Source organism: Nicotiana tomentosiformis, chromosome 2 (assembly GCF_000390325.3).
Source record: "Nicotiana tomentosiformis chromosome 2, ASM39032v3, whole genome shotgun sequence".
Classification (NCBI taxonomy): Eukaryota; Viridiplantae; Streptophyta; class Magnoliopsida; order Solanales; family Solanaceae; genus Nicotiana; species Nicotiana tomentosiformis.
The window spans coordinates 179,141,746-179,164,740 of NC_090813.1; the positions used below are offsets into that span (position 1 = coordinate 179,141,746).

A 22,995-nucleotide genomic window follows, 5' to 3' on the forward strand; every position below is an offset into this window, starting at 1 on the left:
ATTTACTACAACTTTAAATAATGCTAATGATAAGCTCAGACAACTTCCGAGTGCAAGAGTTTTATGAATAATCAGTGGAATTTATTTAGCTAAGGAAAAATGACAATAAAATTAGCAATAATCAAGACTAAAATTGAATTCAAGGGTAAAAAGATCGAGGGCTATTGATTTTCCCAATTGCCGGATTAATTCTTAATTCTTTAGCTATAATCTCGCCGTAATACTCTATGAGGATTATGAGTTCCGGGCTACCGTAATTACCTCTCGATCAATTACAATAATTTACTAGAAAAATTCTCTCGAACTACTCTAGTTAACAATTTATGCAACTCAGAATTATCCCACCAAAGCTTCGTTATTTCTAACCCCACTTTTAAATTCAAGTAAATAATCTCTTAACTTACCCAAAAGTGGTGTTGTTCAACAACAATCTAACAAAGTGTTATTTCTCAAGCAACACAAGATAACTAGACATGATTAATCAAGGGCCCTTTCAATTAACCACAATACAATACATAATTAACCCTGCTTATTTGGCTTTCGTCCGCCCATCTGCGGCCGCGGATTCGACCGCAGATTTCCACTGTCTCACTGCCTTGAGTTCGTGGACCAATTCGCGGCCCACTTCGCGGCCGCACACCTGAAGGGGTCGTCTCGCTTGCTTTTCTCGCTTCGATTGGCCTTTCACACTCCATGTTGACTCCAAAACACTCGTTAGCTCCCTTCTAGCTTGGAGTAGCTCCTGCAAAGCATCAAATTCTTAATTAGAGCATTTTGTTATCTTTTAGCATTTAAATATCAATAAAGTGAGGCTAAATTAGAGTGTAAGTAGTGTCTAAATTGCATAATTATAGCCTACTATCAACACCCCACACTTAAACTATTGCTCGTCCCCGAGTAATCAAACCACACTCTAAGAGGCCTAACTTCACTGAGCGACTTCCTTACTTGTCACACAAAGAATATTTCATATAAATTGAAGACATTAGTGCAACATCTACACCTCAAGAGTTGACTCCTCCTAGCCATGCAATGTTCCTAACCGGCTTAATTACTCTAATTCATAAGTCCAGACTTACCACTCCTTCATGAATCAAGTGTCTGCTCACAACAAAAGAGACTCATTTCACAATTAGTAAAATTCACACACATTGAGGAACTTTAAAAGGAATAGAATTCACTCACCCTCAGAAATGACATTCTTGTGCCACAGAAAATGCACCATAGGCTTGCCCGTAGTGTACGACTCTACTAATTGAGCTCGCTCAGTCTAGGATCAAGTAGGACTTTATTTGGATGTAATGTAGGCTACATGTTGGGTAGGATATATTTGGATATGATAGTGACTACACCTCCCTAAGCACTTTAATACATTTATTTTACAATCAAGTCCACACCTAAGTTAAATCAATATTTTCATCTTTAACACCACATATACCACCCACACACTTCTTCTTTGAGCACCATCACCTTAAAAGCCACCAAAGAATTATTACCAATCAACATGATACGCTATTAACAATGTTCTTCTTTTTTTTTCACAAGTGGCTTTTCCAACAAGATATACCTTTCTCCTTATTTCCCTAGTTCCACTCAAAAGTTCCACCAACTACCCCACACTTTATCCTTTGTAAATCCATAGTATCTCAAGTGCTTACGAGAGGTAAAGGGTTCAAAAAGATGGTCAATTCAAATAAGGGATAGGGCTTGTAATGTGGTTGCCAAGGAAACAAGATTACAGGCTCAACGGGGTTAACTATGGTACATAGCAAATAGGTGGGTGGAGTATGTATATATATGGTTTAACAAAGAAATGCCTATATCACTTCCCAGACTAAACAAGACTACCATTTCGCTTTGCAGACACACAGGGCAAGTTTTAGGCAATAAATATCGTGCACAGAATATAACAAGCCTCACACACATATGGCACATGATTCATTCCAGATTAGATCACCAAACACTCAGATCAGGGTACTTAAGCCAAATTAAGAACATACATTTTAAGGCCTTCTTACCAGAGTCAACAAATAAGCCTAAGCGTCACACTAAAGTAAACGCTATATTCAAGGCATTACGAAATTACGGGATCCTATTCTAATTTTGCCCATAGCCTATAAGTTCCTAACTAAAAATAAAAAGCGAACTACACCCAGTTCAAACAAAACCCTTGGAAAAGAAACGTGGTTTGAAGAAAAGCCAATGGGGATTTGATACACTACTACAAAAGAAATCTTTTTGGTTTTTGTTTTCCATCCCTCAAGAAACCCATCGAATGATATCCATCGTCAGGCCAAGTTGAAATTGATTTATACAAATAAACTACGAAACTATCTATATACGACCTACAACAAAGTATCCCCCACCCCACACTTCAAAAGATGGCATGTCCCCATGTCATACATAGTAAAGTAGTGTGAGGTAAAGGAACTTACCTTGGATCAGTCTTGGTCGGAGACAGTACCAGGGTCGAGATGATATGCTCTTCGCACCGCACGCAGCCAACCCATGATTTTCTTTTCTGACTTGGCATTTTGGGTGGCCAAAGCATCAACTCTGGTCCCCAATTCCATGATGGAAGTGCGCAGTCCTACCATGTTTTGTTCTAGGGATGTCATTCGCATGCTCCGTCTGCCCTGGGATGGTCCTTCAGCCACTGCAGCTTGTTCCTGTGGGGGTGAGGCATGTTCAACCTCCTCCTGCCCTTCATCGCCCTCTTCCGACATATTAGAATCCTCACTATGAGTTGCCCCTGGTGTCATCGGGTCTTTCCCGATGGTCACTTTGTCTGCCCAGAACTTTGCTTCTTTTTTTACCATGCCATCCGCATTTGGGTTCTCAGGCACCCTTGCTGCCTGGCATAATCTATTGATCATAGAGGGGAAAAAGAACCCATACCTCTTTTGTGGTGAACGGACGAACATCTCAGACTGAATAACCTTGGCCACATCGAAGTCATGGCCATTCACAAAGCACCATATCAAGGCAGCTCTCGGACCATTTACCTTTATGGTGTTGTGGGACGGCAGCAAGCGACTGTTGATGATGTACAACTAGCACTTTCCTTCAAAAGTGAGTGAGGAAGAGTGTAGCTTCGATCCCGGCACAACCCACACTACCTCTTTGTCTGGTGCACAGATAGTTCTGAAAAACATGTTCCATGTGATGGGTTCTCTCCTGTAAGTATCATAGAAATACTCCTCCCCATTGAATTCAGGCAATCGATACACTCTTTTGATGACTTCTATCGAGGCATCCACCCTCGTGTGTCGCACAAAGCATATTCTATCCTCATGTTCGGGGTAGTTAGCATAGAACTCCCTAACAAGCATCAAGTTACCCTCCCCGGCTCTTCGAAAAAGTTATCCAATCTGCACTTGATCAACTCCCGATACATATTAGGGCACTCATCCTGGAGGGACGCCCTGTCAATACCCCTTTCCGGTATAGGTTTTTTAGTGGCCTTCAAACTAAAATGGTCTTGGGCAGCTCTGGAGACAAACCTGGTACGATCAAACTGAGTTGCACTGGCCAGTTCCCGTCCCCGAGATGAGCCTCCATGACCACTTGATGAGGCCCCGGTAGCGCATCTCTTCCTTGAAGGTTGCATGTTATCTGGACAATAAAAACTACTATCAGTGGAGAGAGGAATATGCGTCCCAATGGCGGTTACTCAGACTTCACTCGCACAATTGGTCACAATTTATATTGAACACTCATTAAGGCAAATCAACAAACAGGTAGTGTGCATATGTTCTCCCAAGTCACCCAAAGACCCAATTGGACTACCATTCCTCACAAACCCAACAATGGCTTCCCCCAAATCAACCAATTCAAATAGCCTCCATATACCACATATAAACCACAATCCAAATCCCAGACAAAAGTACCTATGATTTTACTACCCTATACAGCAAAGGAAAAAAAAAAGAAAAATACTAAGAAAGAGGAATAAAATCATGTACTTACTTGGAGATCTTGAGAAGAACGGAGGTGGGAGAGTGGTTTAGTGGAGAAGAGAAGGAAGGAGAAGAGTCTTGTGTTGAAAGGAAAATATGGGGGAGAGGAGGGGTTTGGGTACTTGAAGTTAGGGAGGAAAGAAGGGAAGTGGGGGTTGGGGGCGTTTAAGTTAGGGAAAAATAAGGGGGGATAAAAAACAAATTACTAAAAAATAAGAAGAAACTTACCTCGACACGCCCAAAATCCGCGATTCAATCTGCGAATTCTAGGCAGAGGGAGAACAAAAATCTGCGCCCCAATCCGCGGTCCAATCCGCGTCCGCGCACGGGGGACAGAACACATGCCAAAATTTGCGGTCCAATTCACAGCCGCGGATCTCCGTCTCTGGCCAATATTTGTCTTTGCCGCATTTTTACCTATTCTCGGGTTAATTTCAACCCCCGAATCCTTCCGATGCGCATAATTTTTTCCCTGTACACTAGTAGATCGGTCAAAGTCAATCAAAATCAATTACAACAACCAAAGTAAGAAAATAATGGGTTACTTCCCAAAAAGTGCCTAAGTTTACGTCGCGGCCCGATGATTTACAACAAACCAAGGGTTTCCTCCTAGGAAGCACCTGATTTAACGTCGCGGCACGACACAGGCTTTCATTATCACTCCTCGTTCGCTTACTGGGGCTCTTCCAAAGTTATCACCACTCTATCCCCTTTCTCTTCGACCATTCCAAGGTAATGTTTCAGCCTTTGCCCATTTACTGTGAACTTGTTTGTCCCATCTTCGGATTCAATCTCTACAGCTCCACTTGAGAGCACTTGCACCACTCTGAAGGGTCCTGACCCTCGGGACTTCAACTTACCCGGAAACAATCTCAATCTCGAGTTGTATAACAACACTATATCTCCGGGCTTGAAGTTTCGATCTAGGATGTGCTTATCATGGATCATTTTCATCTTTTCTTTGTATAATCTAGCATTCTCAAATACATGGAACTTGAATTCCTCGAGCTCATGTAACTCAGTGACTCTGCTAGTGCCTGCGGTCTCTATATCCAGATTCAACTGTCGCAGTGCCCAAAGTGCTTTATGTTCGAGCTCTACCGTAATGTGGCATGCCTTTCCAAACACCAACTTGTATGGTGACATACCAATTGAAGTTTTGAATGCCGTGCGGTACGCCCATAATGCATCATCCAGCTTCTTCGCCTAATCAGTCCTTGTTGCATTCACTGTCTTTGTCAGGACACTTTTAATTTATCTATTGGACACTTCAACTTGCCCGCTCGTCTATGGGTGGTATGGTGTAGCTACTTTATGGCGAACTCCATACTTTTCAAACAGACGTGCGAACGCTCTATTGCAAAAATGGGTTCCACTATCACTGATTATAGCTCTCGGGGTGCCAAACGTGTGAAGATGTTTTTCTTTAGGAAACTTGTTACCCCTTTTACATCATTGGTTGGGAGAGCCACCGCTTCGACCTACTTGGAGACATAGTCAACCGCTACCAATATATATTTGTTACCATACGAGCTGACGAACAGCCCCATAAAGTCGATCCCCCACATGTCAAAAACCTCGACCTCTTGAATTGTGGTCATCGGCATCTCGTGATGGCGAGATATGTTGTCTGTCCTTTGGCATTCATTGCAACTTTTGACCCAAGCATGGGCATTCTTGAACAGGGTAGGCCAATACAATCCCGATTCCAACACTTTTGTTGTTGTTCGGATTCCTCCAAAGTGTCCACCATATGGTGAAGCATGGCAAGCCTGCAAAACAGAAAGTTGATCTTTCTCGGGGATACACCTCCGGATCATGTTATCTACACATATTTTAAACAATAGAGGTTCGTCCCAATAATAGGCTCGACAATCGCGGAAGAACTTTTTCTTTTGAATTGAGGAGAGTTCATAAGGTACAATACCGCTTGCTAAATAGTTAGCAATATTAGCGTACCATGGCGTCTCCTCCATTGTCACATCAAGTAACTGTTCATCCGGGAATGTCTCTGTTATGTCTTCAACCTCCATTCTCTTTTCAGCTTCTTCCAATCTTGAGAGGTGGTCTGCCACTTGATTGTCCTTCCCCTTTCTGTCATGGATTTCCAGATCGAATTCTTGTAGCAACAGAACCCAGCGAATCAAGCGTGGCTTTGACTCCTTCTTTGCAATCAAGTACCTAATTGTTGCATGGTCAGTATAAATAATAACTTTTGAACCAATTAAGTACGACCTGAATTTGTCGAAGGCAAACACTACAGCTAGCATTTCCTTTTCCGTTACAGTGTAATTGAGTTGTGCACCGCTGAGCGTCCTGCTTGCATAGTAAATCGGGTGCATCATTTTGTCTTTGTGTTGCCCAAGACTGCTCCTATAGCATAATCACTGGCGCCGCACATGAGCTCGAATGGTTTCTCCCAGTTGGGTGCCACTATGATGGGTGCAGTCACCAATCTCTTCTTCAGCTCCTCAAAAACTAACCTGCAATCATTAGAAAACACAAAGGGCTGATTCTTTTCAAGCAGCTTACATAAGGGGTAAGCAATTTTGGAAAAATCTTTAATGAATCGCCTATAGAACCCGGCGTGCCCAAGGAAACTTCTCACTTCCTTTACAGAAGTTGGTGGTGACAGCTTCTCAATCACATCAACCTTAGCATGGTCGACTTCAATGCCCTTGCTGGACACTCGATGCCCTAATACTATTCCTTCTTGTACCATAAAATGGCACTTTTCCTAATTCAGCACCAGATTTGTCTCTACACATCTTTTGAGCACTCTTCTTAAGTTGTGAAGACAATATTCAAATGAATCCCCTACCATGGAGAAATCATCCATAAACACCTCCATAATATCCTCCACCATGTCAGTGAAAATGGCTAACATGCACCGCTGGAATGTAGCCGATGCATTACAAAGTCCAAAAAGGCATTCTCCGAAAGGCAAAGATGCCATATGGACAAGTGAAGGATGTTTTATGTCTGTCTTCCGGGGCTATTGAGATCTGGTTATACCCCGAGTATCTATCCAAGAAACAGAAGTGGGACCGCCCAGCTAACCTGTCCAACATTTGGTCAATGAAAGGTAATGGGAAATGGTCCTTTTGAGTGGATGTGTTCAGTTTCCGATAGTCCATGAAAATCCGCCACCCCGTGACTGTATGAGTTGAGATCAAATCATTATTCTCATTTTGTACGTCCGTCATTCCTCTCTTTTTCGGCACACATTGGATAGGACTGACCCGTTGCTATCAGAGATGGGGAAGATGATACCCGCATCCAGCTACTTGATCACTTCCTTCTTTACTACTTCCTTCATATTTGGGTTCAGCCGTCGTTGATGCTCCCTGGAAGGTTTGTGCCCCTCTTCCAGAAGAATCTTATGCATGCAAAAGGCTGGGTTGATACCCTTTATGTCTGTCATGGTCCAACCAATGGCAATCTTACATTCTTGCAATACCTGCAATAGTTTCTCTACCTGCACTGCTAGCAAACCAGATGATATAATAATAGGCAAAGTAGAATTAGGCCCCAATAAAGTGTACCTGAGGTGGGCTGGAAGCGGTTTCAAGTCCAGCTGTGGTGGCTCCTCTATTGCTGGTTTTGCAGGTGGTGTTGCTCTCTCTTCTAAGCGTAGGGGCTCGAACTGAGGTTCCCTTTTCCATAATCCTTGACCTTCGAGAGCCATGACCCACTCTGCCAATCCTTCACCGTCCATCTCTTCCAAATTCATCAAGCACGCTTCTAGTGGATCCTTGACATTAAGGGTCTCATCCTCTTCTTATAGTATCACATCCACGGCCTCCACTAGTGAGCAGTTTGCAAATTCACTGGGTCTCCTCATGGATTGTTTAACGTTGAATATTATTTCTTCATTGTTCAACCTAATTTTCAACTCTCCAGTCTTACAATCAATTAATGCTCTCCCAGTGGCTAAGAATGGCCTTCCCAAAATGATGGGTATCTCTTCATCCACCTGACAGTCAAGAATAACAAAGTATGCAGGAAATACAAATTTCCCCACTTGCACAAGCACATCATCAAGAATTCCTGTCGGTCTTTTGACTGTGCGATTGGCCAGTTGTAGCAACATTGAGGTCGGTCTAGCTCTGCCAATGCCCAGTTTTGTATATTTCCAAGGGCATCAAGTTTATGCTGGCTCCCAAGTCACACAATGCTTTAGCAAAAGCATAACTCCCAATAGTGCATGGGATAGTGAAGCTACCTGGATCAGACACCTTTTGGGCCATAGGTCTTGTCACTACCGCGCTGCAGGTCTGTGTCAGAGTTACAGTGGACATGTCCTGGAAGTCAAATTTCCGCGACATCAGGTCCTTTATTATTTTTGCATACCCTGGCATTTCCCTCAAAGCATCCATCATTGGAATATTTAATTGAATCTGTCGAAGCATTTTCATGAATTTCCTGTATTGATCATCTTTCTTTTTTTTTGCCAATCTCAGAGGGAATGGTGTGGGAGTCAACCTCTGTCCACTACTTGATGTCTTTTCTTTGTTGGAAGCTTCTGGCATAAGAGGTGCCACCTATTCTGAGACTTGTTCACCGTCCTTCTCCTTACCCTTGTCAACCTATGCTTGTTCAATTACAACCTCGGTGAGCTATGCTGACTCAGCTGCCTCTAATGTAACTGGCGTAGTCTCTCTCGTAAATTGAGCAACTTCTTGCTCTCTGTCTAAATCTCTTCCATTCCTGAGACTCACTGCCATTAGCTTATTTGGGTTCTGTTCCTTGGGGTTAATATTTGTATCTGCAGGCAATGTTCCTTGGGGGCGATTGTTCAAGGCCATAGACAGTTGTCCCAGTTGAGTTTCAATGCCTTTGATTGCTGAATCATGTGTTGCTAACTTTTCTTGCATCTTACCATTTGTTCCAATGAGTTGTTGCATCATACCCCTGATTTCTACCATGTTGTTGTCCTGTTGTTGATGAGGTGGTTGGTAGGCCATCTATTGTTGGTGCTGCTGATTATAGCCCTGCTACCTTTGATAAGGCACAACTTGACCTTGTGGTTGTGCGCCTCCAGAATTAGGGTTGTGTTGTGGCAAGTTAGGTCTGTACTGCTGGTTTGGTGCTGGTCCCCATTGTTTCCCACCTTGCCTCTGACCTCCAAAATTATTGACATAATTCATGTCTTCTCTGAAGCCCTGATTGTCATTCTCTCCACTCCACAAGCACACATATGACTGGTTTATGCAAGAAGTGCACAATCCTCCATTCGTTGTATCAACAATGTGCACTTGCTTTGTACCCATCTCATTAATTTTCTTTGTCAGTATGCTCATATGAGTCATGAGAGTGGCTATGTTCTCTGCATGGGAATTGTTTGGGTCAAGAGCAACAGAATGCACTATTGGTTTAAGTGTCGTACCTCTAGCCATCCAGTCTGAATTTTGAGCCATCTTGTTAAGAAAAATCTTGCACTCTATGAATGTCTTGCTCAAAAATGCACCCCCAGCTGAAGCATCTACATTGGCCTTCAAACTATCTGCTAAACCTATATAGAATCTCTGTCCCAGCATCTGATCTGGAATGCCATGGTGTGGACACTTCACTAGTATACCCTTGAACCTCTCCCAGGTTTCTTGCAAGGTCTCAGTTGGTTTCTGCCTGAACTGCAATATCTCATCAATAGTCTTGTTGGGAGGATAAAACTTGTTTAAGAACTGTTTGACTAATTTTTTCCAAGTGGCAATGGAGTTTATTGGGAGCGAATTCAACCAAGTTTGAGCCTCTCCAGTCACAGAGAATGGAAACAGTAATAGCTTGATGGCATCAGGAGTCACATTCGGCTGTCTTTGGGTCATACATATTGATAGAAAATTCTTCAGATGTTGTTGTGGGTCTTCAATGTATGACCCGGAGAATAGTCCCTTATTTTTGCAACAGATGCAACATGTTGTTGGTGATCTGGAATGTCTCCGCTTGTATCTAAGGTAGAGCAATGGCGGTGGCTAAGTTATCAGCAGTTGGTTGTGCCCAATCATAAAGAGCAGCTTCTGGCACAAGAGGTGCCACCACTCCATTGTTTGGGTCAACCTGATTATTCCAATTTTTTTCGTTGACATTTTCCACGTTGTCCATTTCAATTTCGAGTGTGTGTTTTTGTTGTAACTGTTTGTTCTTCTTGTTGGCTCGATTTAATGTCCTGAATGCTTTCTCGGGGTCTGAGAGTCCTTCAAAAAGTTTACCAGTCCTCGAAGAGCTTCTAGGCATACACCTGAGTCACAGGAGAATTCAAACGTGAGAATTTCAATGGAAAAATTTAAACACCGTAAGAAATTGATCTAAACTAAGAATCCCAGCAATTCTTCTAAGTTGTAATAAATAACACCGTTAGCTCCCCGACAACGGCGCCAAAATTTGATCACGCCCAACTATGTCTTGTAAAAAGGACTAAGCGGTCGCTGCAAATATAACCCAGTTCAAGTCCGGAGTCGAATCCCACAGAGAACTAACCTATTTACTACAACTTTAAATAATGCTAATGATAAGCTCTGAAAACTTCTGGGTGCAAGAGTTTTATGAATAGTCAGTGAAATTTATTTAGCTAAGGAAAAATGACAATAAAATTAGCAATAATCAAGACTAAAATTGAATTCAAGAGTAAAAGGATCTAGGGCTATTGATTTTCCCAATTGCCGGATTAATCCTTAACTCTTTAGCTATAATCTCGCTGTAATACTCTATGAGGATTATGAGTTCCGGGCTACCGTAATTACCCCTTGATCAATTACGATAATTTACTAGAAGCATTCTCTCGAACTACTCTAGTTAACAATTTATGCAACTCAGAATTATCCCACCAAAACTTCGTTATTTCTAACCCTACTTTTAAATTCAAGTAATTAATCTTTTAACTTACCCAAAAGTGGTATTGTTTAACAACAATCTAACCAAGTGTTCTTTCTCAAGCAATACAAGGTAACTAGACATGATTAATCAAGGTCCCTTTCAATTAACCACAATACAATACGTAGTTGAACAATCATAGAACAAACACGGCTCAATTATAACAAAATAGAGTCAATACTTCATCCAACAATTGGTTCTATCAACCCTAGGTAATAGATTTAGCTATTCATACTAATGAAAAATAAATCACTAAAATAATTCATAATCAATAAATAGAAGTATGAAGAAGAAGATGAAAACTCTTAGGAAATTATCCGTCTTCTCTCCCTTGTTCTTGCCTCTAAAATCTTCTAAAAACAGCCATCCTTTACTTCTGGGCGAGTTTAGATTCATATAGGTTTAGGTTAGTCGCCTAAAAAATTACATAATTAACCCTGCGCATTTGGCTTTCGTCCGCCCATCCGCAGCTGCAGATTCGACCGCGGATCCGGCCGCGGATTTTCACTGTCTCACTGCCTTGAGTTCGCGGACCAATTCGCAGCCCACTTCGCGGCCGCGCACCTGGAGGGGTCGTCTCCCTTGCTTTTCTCGCTCCTTTTCGACCGGGCTAACCTTCGATTGGCCTTTCACACTCCATGTTGACTCCTAAACACTCGTTAGCTCCCTCCTAGCTCGGAGTAGCTCCTGCAAAGCATCAAATTCTTAATTAGAGCATTTTGTTATCTTTTAGCATTCAAATATCAATAAAGTATGGCTAAATTAGAGTGTAAGTAGTGTCTAAATTGCATAATTATAGCCTACTATCAGATATCTTCCTTCAAGAATAGATAATATTCTTCCCATTAATACTTGTGAACTCTTCTTCCGGCTATACAAGTATGAGCTCTTATGTAGACAACCCAAGATAATTTCAATATTCTCTTCCTTTGACTTTGGATCTTGAGTATTGTCTTCAATATGAAGATCTCAATAACCATTTATTATCTCTACAATTATGAAAATAATTTTCTTTTGAACAGATCTCAATATATCTTTGAACTTCTATTATATTGGAAATATCCCTTTCTTGATCTTGAAAAATAATCTCTTTCCATAATATAAATTGTACTACATTCATAATATATTTTTTTTCCATAGAAAATATATTCTTCTTATATGGGAAATATTCCTTTCTTGATCTTGAAAAATAATCTCTTTCCATATTATAGATTGTACTATATTCATAATATATTTTCTTTTCATAAAGAATAGGCCTTGTAGTATCATTTCCATATAGTATCTTCCTTGCAAAAATTAATAGATTTTCTCTAGGATTTTAGCAACCTTCCTTTCAAGATATTTAAGAACTTTTCTTCCATAATTTTTGTAGAGTTTTCTTATGATATTGTAGTATATCATTCAATATTTGAAATATGACTTTCAAATATTATTCCTTCCATGACACTTGGAGATTAAATCTCTGAAAATAATCTTCCTTGATAAATTCATCACATGATATTCTCTTTTTCATACTTGTTTGGATCTTTACCAACATCTTCTTTCTTGAATAAACCTGCGCAAGAATAAGATTACCAATAGTAAATGTTCTTTGATTAATAGTTATGTTGGTTTGTTATCATCAAAATCAATACGTGAAACTTTGAAGCTAACATCAGCGGCGCGTAGTGGAGATTGCTCGGATCCGTCCATCCAGAAGACTTGAGGTAGAGCTGCACAACGTTCGCAGACCCTGAAGCCCTCTTCTTATCTATGTTATTGTTTACTTTGTATCAAACAATTGTATTTCATTTCGAACTCCGTTTGTAGTATTTTAGCCGCTCATGTACTCGTGACACCAGTTTTGGCATTAAACTCAACAACGATTTTTATGAATTTTATATATATTCCAAGTATTTCAGTCTTATTTTCTTAATAATTTTGCTTTTAAAATTATTAAATTGGTTAATTGTTTAGCTAATATTGGCTTGTCTAGAAAGTGGATGTTAGGTGCCATCACGGTCCGTGGTTGAAATTTGGGCCGTGACAACTATATTAAAAGCACGAAAGCCTTTAACGAAATGTCGTTTGCCTTTATTGAACAAAGTAGCAATGTTAGTTATTTTCCTAATATGTAGGAATAGTCATTATTTTTCTAATATTTAGGGACAATCATTTAATTATTTGCCTTATATTTAGGACTTGATATGGAAAATCATATAATTATGTTCTTTCAATTCTTCCGGTTCTAAAAGTCCTTCACTGTCAAATCCCTTTAAACTTAGAAGTATTTTATAAGTTTCCGAGTATTATCTGTTTGTTGTAAAAAAGATTATTTAGGAGCCTTTTTTGTCAATTTCTTATTCCACTTTTACGTTTACGAACTCTTTTTTTTTTTTTTTGGGTTAAAAAGTTTTAGGTCTAGTATTGCTTATTTTCTTTTTCTTTTTCAAAATTCCTTTTCATCGTGTAATTATGTAATTTGATTTTACAAAATGAGTTACAATAATTTATTCTTTTTCTAATCTGTTGGAAATAATTCATTATTATTAATTAAAAAAATAAAATAACTTGCATTTTACTATTGAAAAAGATTATTATTATCTATCAATTTGCTAATCTTGTTTGAGTCTTCTAAAATGAACTTGTGAATAACTTTTTTTTTTTAAATTAAAACAATTCTTAAGTTTTTAAGGATTATATGTGATTACTGAAATGGGAAAAGAAGCATGATAATTTATGAATTTAAAGTGATTGAATTAAAAAATTGAAATATTTTTTTTTGGTTGAATATATTGACTGATAATTGAGAACGTGTATGAAGATTCATCATTTTAGAGAATATTAACTTTTATTTTATCATTCAAATATGATATTTTAATATTTATATCTTACTATTTTTTAAAATAAAAATATTTAAGCCAACTAATCCTTAATAACAAGCGCATGTAATATAGTAGCAAAATGAGAAAGGGGAAAAAAAGGACTATAGGATTTATAGGACCGTCCTCGTAGCCTCTCTCGGACTGTTATGTTATTCTAGTGCATTCTTACAGCAACAACACATCCTTCTACATTCTTCTCAGTCTAAACCGAACACAAAGAAACAATGGCCAGAAAATTTTTCGTCGGTGGCAACTGGAAATGCGTATGCCTTTTGCTTATATCTCTTTTTGTTTTGTTCCTTCATCTTCTGTTATTCGTTTGCTTTAAAAAGAAAAATTTAGGTTGTTCTCCTGCTGCACGATTATCAAATCATGCTTTGTATTTTCGAGCTATACCTATAATAAACTGATTCAACACGTTAGGTTTTCAATTGCTCAATACTTCACTTGATGGGCGTGTAAACCTAGAACTGCATTTGGCATTCTGAATTGAGATTTTCGCATGAATAATAAAATTTATTTCTTGGGGATTTCAGTTGCTGCTAGTATTCCAAGGTGTTGTTGTTGAAATAACTTTTGTATTTTGGTAACAGAGAGAGGACTTTTTAACCTCATTTAAAAGCTTACACTGTTAGAGAGCGCGCAAGTCTAAGTACTCAATTATATTATTGTGTCTCAACAACTGTGTCATGGTAAGAGAAATTGAAGAAGCTAGAGCTGTTAAGCTTTCTAGTGTATCTGGTCGAGAAAATTACGGTGGTTGAATGCCTTTACGGGTTTGGCCAAACTCATTAGCTTTTACTTAAACGGTATATTATTTGTATTAAGAAATTTATTAAATATGTACAAATATTATTAGAACCCAGTTATTAGCACTTGAAGTCATTGCTCAAAAATTTAGAACTCTTAAAGTTGAAATGGTGGCTCCGCTTTTGCTTGTATATGTGGATGTGAACAACATAGAAGGGCTTAGAGGACAGTGGTTTAATGCTTCTGGCTAAATGCCTGAGAGGGGCAGAGTGGGCATATGCCGTACATAACATTCCCTTTGTATTTCTGCAAAGAGGCTGTTTATGTGTCTCGAGGCCGTGATCTACAGGTTACCAAATGGTCACCCTGCTGTTGCGCCAAGGCTTGCCCTCAACATAAGTGAAACATTCTTATAGTTTTCACCCAACTTAGGAAACATATTTGACTAAGTTTGAGATTAATTAATTTAGTTTCGTTGTATAGTAATAAATTTCAAATGATGACTAAACTTAGTGGATTTTGGTTCTGTGAAAGTTGCTATGCAGATTTTTATATGATAAGGTTGTTTGGTTGATGAAATTGAAACCTTCTGTATATTATCATCAAAACATAATTGAGTGATCTCCTTTTTTATATTGGTAAAAAGATATACTCCATTCTTTTTCGTTTTTTCTTTCTAAGATTTAGATTCTTTTGAAATCTTTATGTACAATTATTTATAGTTGTAAGTTGTAACCATTTATTTGACAAGGTAGCCTAGTGAAAGGGCTTTCCACCTCCAAACATGAGGATATGGGTTGGAGTTAATAAGGGAGCACCAAAGAGAAGTTCTCTTTTGGGCTCCCAGGTAGGGGATTGTGGTTTACCATATATAGAAAGAAAAAAAAAGAATCTAAATCCATTTATTTGAAATTTAATTCCCATAAGCAATATGTAATGATAATGCTTGCTAGAAGATAAGTCTATGGAATAAATAATAATAGCCAAAAATTATAGGTAACTAATTGAATTAAACATCATTATGTTTCTAACATTTAGTTATAGTCCATTGAAGACGTGTTAATATAATTTTTACTATTTTTAGCTTCGAATGATAAGTTAATTTTTTCTGATTTAAAGTTGTTAAATCTTCATAGATGTCAAACATATTTCTAACTAAGTAGCATGGATGGCTGCACAAGCATCAAGTCAGACAATAACACTAAATTTTTGACAATTAAGGGCTCTGACTTTAATCTACCCAAAAAAATGACAGTGTTTTCGATGTTAAAGGCAATAGTGGAGGGAATATTAGAATAATGTTTAGTAAAAGTACATAAAGTGCCTTATTAAGAATGTAGTACATGTTGCTCGTCATATCATTTTAAGACTTCATTTAATAAAGTGTAGAGACCAATTTATTCTTTAAAAGAGGGTTAGGAAGTTGTGTCTGGAGAATGTCCAAGAGTTTCTTTAGTGTCCAATTGGGTTGAATCAGTTGTCTAATTTAAAAAGAAATAATCGCGGCGAAGGAAGTAGGATATGTATATGAACACCATTTCAAGTATTCTTTTATTGGTGTCGGATTCGAGTAACTCGATATGCATTTGTGTTCCATTTTTATACCTGTCTAGTCACATAAAGTTTTAGGGGTTACAATCCTTTTCAAAAAAATAAAATAAAATTAGGCGTTAAATTAAAAAGTTCCGTCAAATTCACGGGATACAAAGTTTGTAAAAGTATTCTGTAGCTTCTATATGTGCATCATGATTTTTTCCAAGGGCACTGACCTGATGATTCACAAAGACAAGCTGAGATTAATTAATTCAAGTCGTTCTTTGTGATTGAGGATATAGTTTCTTCCTTACTTCTTTATTAGTGAATATTGCTCTTTGTTTAAACTAAAATATATTTGCAGAATGGAACGGTGGAGGAAGTGAAAAAAATTGTGACCACATTGAGTGAAGCAGAAGTTCCTTCTGAAGATGTTGTTGGTAAGTTTCTTGCCCTAAGCTGCCAATAAAGTAGAGAAGGAAAAAGAATTGGTTATGGATGCAATTTGAATTGCTTCTGAATTTGTAATTCCAAATTGACACTGAAGTTCCCTCTCAACTCATTCCGGCGCACTTAGAATGTTCATATCAGGTTACCATGTATGATTTAGCTTTGAACAGATCTACTATTTGCCTTTCATTACGTTGGGGCTTCTTCTTGTATTTCAGTTGTTATTCTCTCTTTGTATACATTTGTTTTAGGCCTTTGAAATTTATGTCTTAAATGTTTTCAATAAAGTAATATTTTTAACCTATCTGAATGAATGAAAAGTGATTTTCTTTTATACTTTTCCACTGTTTCTCTTGGTTGGAAGTCTACTCTCTAGTTTCTTGGTTTTCCTAAGTCTTACACTATTGCTACATTTGGATTGCTTTTCCTGCAGAGGTTGTGATCAGTCCTCCATTTCTATTTCTTCCGTTAGTCAAAACCTTGTTGCGTCCTGATTTCTCCGTTGCTGCACAAAACTGTTGGGTTAGGAAAGGAGGTGCATTTACTGGTGAGGTTAGGTATGCTCACTGAGATGACTTATTTGCCTTCTGAATTTCTCTGGTAATATCTGATAAAGTTGCAATTTGGAATTTATACAAGCATACTGAGCAGAAATGAGCATAATTCCCTCTAACCAATTGTCGGTTATACTACTTGGTCAGATGTTCCTGGACTTATGTGAAACTTGTTTTTTCTGCTACTAATATACCCTTTAGTTTCCTACTTATCTATTTTTGGTCTGTTTTCAAGCTTCTTTCTTTTTTAGAAATAAGTAATATCTCTTTCTTACTATGCCCTGGGAAAACAAACTAGAATGTTCGAAAAATTGGACGCACTGGCATATACATATAAGGAGTTTTCAATTCTTGTTTCTGTAAAAGTATCTCTTACTTGGTTGAATTGTTGAATGCTTTTTTATTGAGTATTCTTGATCTGGTCAACTTTAAGGTTAATTTTATTTGTTTAGTTTTTTGCTTTGATTTAACTATTACGACATTATGCTAACACTATTCTCTGCTTCCATAGTGCTGAGATGTTGGTCAACTTGGGCATTCCCTGGGTAATCCTTGGCCACTCTGAGAGAAGGCTTTTACTGAATGAATCAAATGATGTAAGCTATGATATGGAAACATGTAAAGTTTCCCGGCGTCTTTGTAATTAATGAATATGCACTGTTTTCTCTTTGTATTCTTGCTTTGAGTATAGCATTTACTTTTTTGTTTGCTGCAGTTTGTGGGTGATAAAGTTGCATATGCACTTTCTCAAGGCTTAAAAGTGATTGCTTGTGTTGGGGAGACTCTTGAGCAGCGAGAATCAGGAGCTACAATGGCTGTAGTTGCAGCGCAAACAAAAGCAATTGCAGGTATGTCCTTGATAGTCCCTGTGAAGTGGGAAGTAAAAAGCTTTATTTATGTGAACATTATTGTTACAGCACTATAAATAACTTCTTGATCAGTGCCCCTCAGGGGTTAGCTCAATTTGCAAAGATTGGGGGGCTTTTGTCTTAGGTCACAGGTTCGAGCCCTGTGCCAAGCGAACTAACTCTGGTATTTAAGTGGAGAAGAGTAGAGGGGTGGGCCCATCATTCCCAAGTTCCAAAGGCTGCGGGGCTAGTGGTTCTGCTCCAGACGGATTTCTTGGTCATAAAAAAAATCTTGATCAGTGATGATGTTTGATTGGAGCATTGTCATTCGTTATGTTGTGGTATACTGTTTATTCAACCTACTTTTTGAACTTAAGAAACTCTTGGTTTTCTTATTTCCACCCGAAATGGGATCATAAAGTAAGTTGGGTGCTTCTCAAAGGGATGACCGAGTGGTTGAGGTGTAGGAGTAACAACCTGGAGATCCAAGTTCGAATCTCAGCTACAACAATCAGTGTGTGTGCAGACTTGGTGGGCAAGTGTAGGCGACAACTGTGTTGTAGTTGTAGGCTGTAGCAGGCTCCTACTAGATTTGGCGATGTGCATGCATGCTGGTCTGGGCACCCTAATAAGAAGGGAAAGAAAGAAGAAGAAATGGCTGCTCCCCAGAGCATGCCAAAGTTCTTCCTTCTTATAAAAAGAATCTTCTGCTGTGAAGCAAATCATATAACAAATTATGACAATCTCAAACAGCCTGTATTACAAATACTTCCACCTCCCATAAGCAAGACATTCACTACATGCCACTACTGCTGCTGTGGCAACATCATTGTACGCGCTGCTTCAGTGCTAATTCTGCTGTTACGTACCAGGTTTCTTCCAAACTGCTAGCAGGCACACCAAGTTAAGTGAAGTGTTTGAAAATGTCTGGAAAGCTTGAATGATGGGCAGTTAATTATGCTTATACTAAACCTATTAATTTGTACCTGGAGTTTCCAATCGTTCTGGGTGTCATCATCTGTTATATAGACTACTTTTAAAAAGGTACTTTATTTTTTTAATGTCAAACAATAACAGAAAGCGCATGGGTTGTCCTCACAATAGCTCAACGGTAATAGAAGAGTGTATTATCATGTGGTAATTTGCATAGTTTCCTAAATCGGAAGCAAGCAAGCTTAGACAATGTATGGAGGTGTATCTGAATTTTATCTTTATTTATGTGAACGATAATGGCGACCATCTTTTTCGCAGAAAGAATACCACACTGGTCCAATATTGTTTTGGCTTATGAGCCAGTGTGGGCCATTGGAACAGGAAAGGTTGCTACTCCAGCTCAGGCTCAGGAAGTACGTTGAATCTTTCTTAGCTATTCAATTACTGATTATGTACTCCCTCCGTTTCAATTTATGTGAATCCATTGGACTGGGCACGGAGTTTAAGAAAAGAGAGAAGGCTTTTGAACTTGTGGTGTAAAATTAGGCACGTATATTTTGTGTGGCTATAAATTATTGCATAAAGGTAAATTGTTTTCAAATAAGGAAAGAGGTCATTCTTTTTGCACGGACTAAAAAGGAAATAGGTTAACATAAATTGAAACGGAGGGAGTGTGTTTTTATGTATTTATGACGTTTTGCCACTGGTAAAAGTTAGACGAGATGTATGAAGGAGGGAGAGAATTAATGAAAACGAGCTGTGGCTGATACCCGAAGCATACATTTACAGTATGATCACCTAATTTAATTTTTCAATATTTTCAACTGTTGAAGTCACACAGTATTAAGTACTACTTTAGATTGGACCCCTATTATTCCTCTTGCATTAGCTCCTTACTCCTTATAAGGAAGGAGTTGTTGACACGGCATTTTGCTGGAAATCTTATACTTACTGTGGGGCAAGCCTCTGCCTGCTGAAGTAGATCTCGGCCAATTAGACAGCCATATCGAGCTCGGAGGTTCATGTCTCATTCATGAGCTTAGACATTGGTTTTCAGTACTTTTTTCAAGAATTTTTAGACACCTAGGTGACATGAATGCACAATATGATGTTTACCTCCAAGTTAGTTCCGTCTTTTCCATTTAGCTTTGGCAATCTAGGTAAAATCTGTTGCTAGGTTCTTAAGTTATTGATCTTTTCGTTCTATGCCAACACATTTAACTACAAAAAGGTGCATATCTCTGCCAGGTTCATTCTGAATTAAGGAAATGGCTTCATGTTAATGTTGACGCAGCAGTTGCTGCTTCCACTAGAATCATCTATGGAGGTATGTAAAAACATGCCTGTTCTTAGTTTTCCGCCTCATATATTGGCAGAATGTGAAGCGGGATGGGATTATCTTTTTTTTTGTTGTCATGTGAATTTTAGAAGTAAAATAGGATTGTGTAAACTGTAAAGTAATAGCTTGCTTTTATGGAAGAGATACTTCCTGATATTTATATCTGTTAGATGCTGCAATGAATTGTGCACAACCTTCCGTATTTGTCTTCCCCTCCCCTCCCCTCCCAAAAAAAAAAAGGTGCACAACTTCGTCAAATAAATATCTGAAAAATATATATTTTACCAATACAAAGATATTCTTGAAAAAAAAAAAAGGAGGTGGTGGCATTTGTGTCACTAAGTGTCAGAAAGGAGCCGGTGGTATTTGTTCTCACCTTTCTCTGCATATTGGATTCAGTAAAATTCAAATTACCATGGGGCTACTATTTGTGACTGCTTCTGGGAACTTTATCCCCTTGGACGTGCATTGTGCAGGAAGGCACCGTCAGTTGAGATAAGAAAATAAACATAGTTTCTCACAAACTGACTTGATCTTATTGGTCTCAAAAATATAACTGATTTAATTGATTTATTAGCATGTAATTTACTAGGTGGGGACTTATTTCTGTTTCAGTATATGATACTAATTGTGCATCGTTGCAAGAGAACTTGTTTTTATGTAATTTAACAATCCTTTTGCTAGATTAATTTACATGAACTTAAATACGACATTCTTCCAAGAGAGAAAGTGAGATGAAAATCCAGTGTTACTTTTTCTCATTTTACTAAAATAATCTGCAGGTTCTGTAAATGGAGCTAACTGCAAAGAGTTGGCAGCACAACCTGATGTGGATGGTTTTTTGGTTGGTGGAGCTTCACTAAAGGTTTGTCTCAGCATTCCTTTTTCATTGTTTTGGTGCAGGCTTATGTGGTTTTTAACTTAAAATCTCTGTTACATCACAGCCTGAATTTATTGATATCATCAAGTCCGCAACAGTGAAAACAAGTGCTTAGTTGAATCAAGTATTGCTACAAGGATCCCTCTTTTCTCAGATTGCGTTGTACATTTATGGTAAATAAGCTTCAAGAATACATGTTAGACATAAGGATTTCCTTCAACATAAATAAGGTGCTCTTTGCTACGTGCCTGCTTTTATCCGCTTGATGTTGAATCGTTGTTTCTTTGTTTATTTATTCAACTATGTTATTTCAATATGCCTGCTTTAATTTGTTTGATGTTCAATAGGATAACTCTTGAAATAACACTGAAGATGCATTGATCCTGAATCTTTCTTTGGAGAAATCATTGTCATTGAAAAAGCATTAATAGAATATAGAGTGAATATATGGTCCCAATCATGAAATACTAGGGAATATAGGAGTTTGAAAATATCTCTTGGTCAAGATATGCTGCTTCTTGGAGACTTTTTTATAAGTTATTCCTTTTGCTCTTCCGTAACATCTCTCTGTTTAGGTAGGGTTGTCAAATGGTAATCTTCGAGGTTGTAGTAACTCTATGCAATGGCTCAGAAAGCACAAAGGGACCTCAGCTTATGGCCTCTAGCCTATGACCTACCTACCATCCTCTTAAAAACCAAAAATCCCTGAAAATTAATATAGTGCACTTAACTGTCAGAGTTTTAGTCCCTCGCATGTTTGGACTCATAAAGTGATGGTCATTCTCAGGTAAGGGTGGCAAGTGGGCCGGTCCAGGCCCGAGAGTGGGCCTGGGCCGGTCTCGTAGGTCGGTCCTATGATTTGGGCCCGCCAGGGCCGGGACCATTTAGCCCGCCAGGGACCGGGACCGGTCCCTTAATGGGCCAAACGGTCCCAACAGCTATATATAAAATAGTCATTTAACCCCCCCAACTTTGTTTTAACCCCAAACTTTTTATACATTTAATATATATACTATACTATACTATATATACATCTTATATAGCTTATATACTATACACTTAGTATATATATATTTTTTGGAGCAACGATAAGATTATTTTCATATAATCTATGGGTTACAGGTTTAAGCGATGAAATTAGTCACTAATGCTTGTGTTAGGATAGACAACTTATATTACATTCTTGAGGTACGAGGTGCGGTTCTTCCTTGGACCCTACTTTATTTTTTTGTTTAAAGCAAATTGTTGATTATGTTTTGTAAGCTCAAAAACCAGATAGGTAAAATGAGGCACACCCATCAAATGAGAATAAATAAACCAATATTGTATATGAATGGGTTTCTGGTATGGGAGGGGTATGTCTTAGGCAAGGCAGCATGTGACTCTGGCTGGGCTTCTGCAAATTGCCAGCAGCCAGTGCATGTATCAAATATTCTGCTACAGCCGTTGGAAATCAGAATATAAGCCAATAATTGAATTAAATATTTATATACGGATAGTGGAAAATTCTTTTATACCATCAGCTTACTTAAAAGTTGCATATAGATAACTATTATAATGAACATGAATTATTTATTTGCACATGGTATTTACACCAAATAAATGAATGAATATACGTATTTGTTTAGAAGTAAATATTGCTTAACAATGGTTAATTAATATTCATTTTGACTTCACTTTACCTCATAATTATGAGAAGTTAATATAATTTGATATGAACACGGGTTAGTATTTTTTATGTCTCGTTCCTCGAGCCATGCTTATGAGAAATCAAAATAATTTGATATGAACATCGAATACGAATAAGTATTTTTGATTTTGTCCCCGGAGCCAGTGCAGTCATGAGTCAACCAATATCTCCAAAATTGACGAACTAAGTCAACATGTGCAGGTCGTTGTTCCTACCCCTATTAAGAGTCATCTTAGTGATTGTTTTGATCATTGAACTGTTTTATATATTATTGATATTAGGTTTTTACTTAAAATACTCCCATCTCGAACTTTATTTTTATTCC

General features: G+C 38.3%; 2 protein-coding genes and 1 non-coding gene across 3 annotated transcripts; 2 read left to right on the forward strand and 1 right to left on the reverse strand.

Annotated features, from left to right (window-relative positions):
- Nucleotides 1-7,740: 7,740 nt before the first annotated feature.
- Nucleotides 7,741-8,052, reverse strand: LOC138906176 (uncharacterized). Its single transcript, XM_070194702.1, has one exon. It carries the CDS (start codon nucleotides 8,050-8,052, stop codon nucleotides 7,741-7,743), a length of 312 nt encoding a protein of 103 aa, XP_070050803.1.
- Nucleotides 8,053-9,509: 1,457 nt separating this feature from the next.
- On the forward strand, nucleotides 9,510-9,615 carry LOC117280945 (small nucleolar RNA R71). Its single transcript, XR_004511534.1, has one exon. It is a non-coding gene; the product is annotated as a small nucleolar RNA R71 (small nucleolar RNA).
- Nucleotides 9,616-13,774: 4,159 nt separating this feature from the next.
- LOC104113764 (triosephosphate isomerase, cytosolic) lies at nucleotides 13,775-21,294 on the forward strand. Its single transcript, XM_009624048.4, has 9 exons — nucleotides 13,775-13,956; nucleotides 16,341-16,416; nucleotides 16,860-16,983; nucleotides 17,492-17,576; nucleotides 17,696-17,828; nucleotides 19,080-19,174; nucleotides 20,010-20,088; nucleotides 20,883-20,965; nucleotides 21,045-21,294. Exons 1-9 carry the CDS (start codon nucleotides 13,918-13,920, stop codon nucleotides 21,093-21,095), a joined length of 765 nt encoding a protein of 254 aa, XP_009622343.1. The 5' UTR covers nucleotides 13,775-13,917; the 3' UTR covers nucleotides 21,096-21,294.
- Nucleotides 21,295-22,995: the final 1,701 nt, after the last annotated feature.

Excerpts from the sequence above, each read along its gene's own strand:
- LOC104113764 (XM_009624048.4), top strand. The coding sequence starts at position 13,918 with ATGGCCAGAAAATTTTTCGTCGGTGGCAACTGGAAATGC. Across the intron at positions 16,417-16,859 it reads TCCTTCTGAAGATGTTGTTG|AGGTTGTGATCAGTCCTCCA; the intron begins GTAAGTTTCTTG and ends CTTTTCCTGCAG. Across the intron at positions 19,175-20,009 it reads CTCCAGCTCAGGCTCAGGAA|GTTCATTCTGAATTAAGGAA; the intron begins GTACGTTGAATC and ends TATCTCTGCCAG.
- LOC138906176 (XM_070194702.1), bottom strand. The coding sequence starts at position 8,052 with ATGTTGCTACAACTGGCCAATCGCACAGTCAAAAGACCGACAGGAATT.